At 49.8% G+C, this 3,296-nt stretch overlaps 1 protein-coding gene across 1 annotated transcript; it reads left to right on the plus strand.

The window, feature by feature from the left end:
- The first annotated feature begins 522 nt into the window (after window positions 1–522).
- On the plus strand, window positions 523–2,892 carry LOC107102162 (transcriptional regulator Myc-B-like). The gene is made up of 3 exons (XM_015401362.1): window positions 523–654; window positions 1,431–2,046; window positions 2,150–2,892. Exons 2-3 carry the CDS (start codon window positions 1,440–1,442, stop codon window positions 2,647–2,649), a joined length of 1,107 nt encoding a protein of 368 aa, XP_015256848.1. The 5' UTR covers window positions 523–654; window positions 1,431–1,439; the 3' UTR covers window positions 2,650–2,892.
- The last annotated feature ends 404 nt before the right edge of the window (window positions 2,893–3,296 follow it).

Raw genomic sequence — 3,296 nt, forward strand, 5'->3', positions numbered from 1 at the left:
GATAGATAGATAGATAGATAGATAGATAGATAGATAGATAGATAGATAGATAGATAGATAGATAGATAGATAGATAGATAGATAGATAGAACTTTTCAGTGAAATATATGTTTTAGATTTTTTTTTTCATTACTCCTTTTGTCTTATTTCCCAGTTTTCCTTCAGTCTTTGTTTGTTTGTTTGTTTGTTTGTCCTTGTTTTTATGACATCATCAGTGGATAATCTCGATTTCCCGGAACTTTCTCCCGTTACATCATTTACAGTCAGTGAGGACCAGTGAAATGTCAAACTGCTCCTCCGCGGAGTAAAGTAGTCCCAGCTTCTACTGCGTCCTTTGACCCACTCCGATCCGAACCAGGAGTCCGGTCCTGCTGCTCTGTCGGAACCGCTGCTGTTGATGTTTCTTAGCGGGTCAGGAACAAACTAAGGACTCCTTTTTAGGTTATTACGTAGAAGGCAAGTGGCGGGAACCGTGTGACGTCAGCGGAGCGGTGAGATAAATGCGTGAAGTTGGCGTGGATGCGGTGAGTCAGAGAGTCAGAGGAGCGGAGAGCATCATCAGCAGGATAAAAAGCCGCTTCTTTCACACTCCGAGCTTCTGCTGGTTAAACTCTGAGGATTTTCTCCTTTGAACTTTTGGACCTCCGACTTGCCGTAAGTTGAAGAGCTTTAAATGAAACGTCTGGATGCTGAACACCGCAGCTGCTCATGCTTCTGTTTATAGGAATATTTATCTGCTGTGTTTTAGTAAAAACAAGGTTTTATTTTCTCATTTATTTGCTTTGAACCAGAGAATAAAACAGCTGCTGTTCTGAACATCTGGTTTGATTCAAAGTAACGGAAGCCTGAAGGATTTCCAGCTTTCCTCCGTCATTATGAGGACTTTAATTAAAGAGCTTATCCAGAGAACCTGAATAGAACCTGCAGAACATTCCAGCTGCAAACATGAAGACCTAAACCTAATGAACAAACTGCTTCACTGTTATTTATTAGAGAGAAACTAACTTAATTTATTTGGTTTCTGTTCAGTTGAGCCAAAATAAGCTTAAATATTTATTTTCCACCAAACATGGTTCTGTTTGGTTTGTTCTCCTTAAACACAAACGGCATCTCTGTTTTATTCCAACTTTAACAGTTTATTATTTTTTTAAACTAAATTAAGTTTAGTGCTGACCTGGTTTTGGGCCGGTGTTTGGTTCTGAATCGGTTCTGTCAGCCCATCAGATCCTCAAATAGCTTATTTTGTTTTCTGGTTCAGAGCTTAGAATTCCCATGCTTTCCAGGTCAGTGAATGCATCTCCCAGCAGCAGGTTAAATGTCCTCCACCCTGTTCTGTTTTAGTGGTTGTGGAACCAGAACCAGAACAGCAGAACCAGAGAAGGCAGGATTCTGGGTCTGGTGGTGTTTAACTGGTGTCGTTTCCTCCTCAGGCTGCCAGGATGGCGCTGATGATTTCGTCCAGAACAAACTACGACTACGACACCATGCAGCCGTGCTTCTTCCTCGGCGCCGAAGAGGAGGACTTCTACCCTCCTCCGCACAGCCAGCTCCTCCCCGGTCCAGGTGAGGACATCTGGAAGAAGTTTGAGCTCCTCCCGACTCCTCCCTTGTCGCCCAGCCGGACCCCTCCTCCCTCAGACCCCTCGCTGTCCGCCGTGGAACACCTGGAGGCGGTGTCTGAACTCCTGGATGACGACCGCAACGCGTTCCTCCAGTCCTTCATCATCCAGGACTGCATGTGGAGCAGCAGCTTCGTGGCGGCCACCACGCTGGAGAAGGTGGTGTCAGAGCGGCTGGCGTCTCTCCAGGCCCGCCGCCTCTCCTCGGACCCCAGCAGCCCCACAGGTGGGGCCGCTGATGGCGAGGCGGATCAGACCGCGCCGTACCTGCCGGACCTCCAGGCTGCAGCTTCCAACTGCATCGACCCGTCTGTGGTGTTCCCCCTCGCCTCGGCCAGCAGGCAGCAGCTCGGTGCAGCGGAGGTGGAGGTCGGGTCAGAACCGAGCCTGGAGACGCCGCCGCTCAGCAGCAGCGACAGCGAATCAGGTGAGGAGCAGGAAAACGTTTAACCAGGAAACAGGAAGTCGTGTTTCTGTGATGTTTAATGTTTTTACTGCAAATCCATTAATTTTAACGTTTTTGTTTTTAGAAGAGGAAGAGGATGGTGAGGATGAAGAGGTTGACGTGGTGACGGTGGACAGGCAGAGGATGCCTCGGCGGCCTGAGGTCTCCCCCCTGGTCCTAAAGCGCTCCCACATCAACATCCAGCAGCACAACTACGCCGCCGCACAGCCTGCGCGGAAACGGCCCAAGATGGCAGAGAGCCCGGCGCCATCGCGGCACAGTGGCGGGCGGCGCTGCTGGAGCCCACGGTCGGATGCGGAGGACGAGGACAGGCGCAGGACTCATAACGTTTTAGAGCGGCAACGCCGCCACGAGCTGAGGCGGAGCTTCCTGGGCCTGAGGGAGCAGATCCCGGCGGTGGCTCACAACGAGAAGGCGGCGAAGGTGGTGATTCTAAAGAGGGCGACAGAGTTCATCATGGCGGTCAGGGAGGAGGAGAGGAAGCTGCTGAGGAGGAAGGAGGAGCTGACGAAGAGGAGCAGAGAGCTGAGGCGGCGGCTGGAGCAGCTCAGGACGTTACCGTAACGCGTTCGCTCCTGATTTAGGTCCGTTTCCATGTTGGAAACCGTTTGTAAACCATCAGTCATAGTGACTGAAGAACTGCAGTAACAGATCGTATCTGAGCGCCGCCGGCAGCCGGGCTGCCATCTTTATTTATGAGTATTATGCTGTTTAATTTATGTGGACCTCACAGAACCGCCGTCTCTGTTGGTTCTGCTTTTTATATTCCCCTGCAGAGACGGATGTCAAAATAAAAGCCTCTCCTGTTTTCGGACCAGAGGTTCTGTTTTCATTTGTTTATCTGTTCAGTTCTGAAGAACTTCCCTCATTCCTCAGCCTGCTGTCATCCGGTGGGAGCAGAACCCGGTCTGCCGGGAAGGTTTCCGATCAGATGGCTCCAGTTGGAGTGGTTCCCACTGTGTCATCATGAAACATCTGACCTGGAAAGACCGGCCCGAGGTTCTGGTTCTGTTCCCAGTGAGCGAGAAACTGGGGGAAAGTTCAGGTCTAATAGTTTTAAACTGAGTCACTGAAAAGGGATGGATTTGGGTTTCTGAGAGACGAACATGAAGGAAGCTGGTTTCTGACAAAGGATTAAAGGTCCAATTTATTCAGATTGAACTGAAACCTTCAGAAAAGATAAAAGTTTTAGGAAGGAGGCGGAGCTTAAC

Source organism: Cyprinodon variegatus, unplaced genomic scaffold (assembly GCF_000732505.1).
Source record: "Cyprinodon variegatus isolate N-32 unplaced genomic scaffold, C_variegatus-1.0 Scaffold1212, whole genome shotgun sequence".
In the NCBI taxonomy this organism is placed as follows: domain Eukaryota; kingdom Metazoa; phylum Chordata; class Actinopteri; order Cyprinodontiformes; family Cyprinodontidae; genus Cyprinodon; species Cyprinodon variegatus.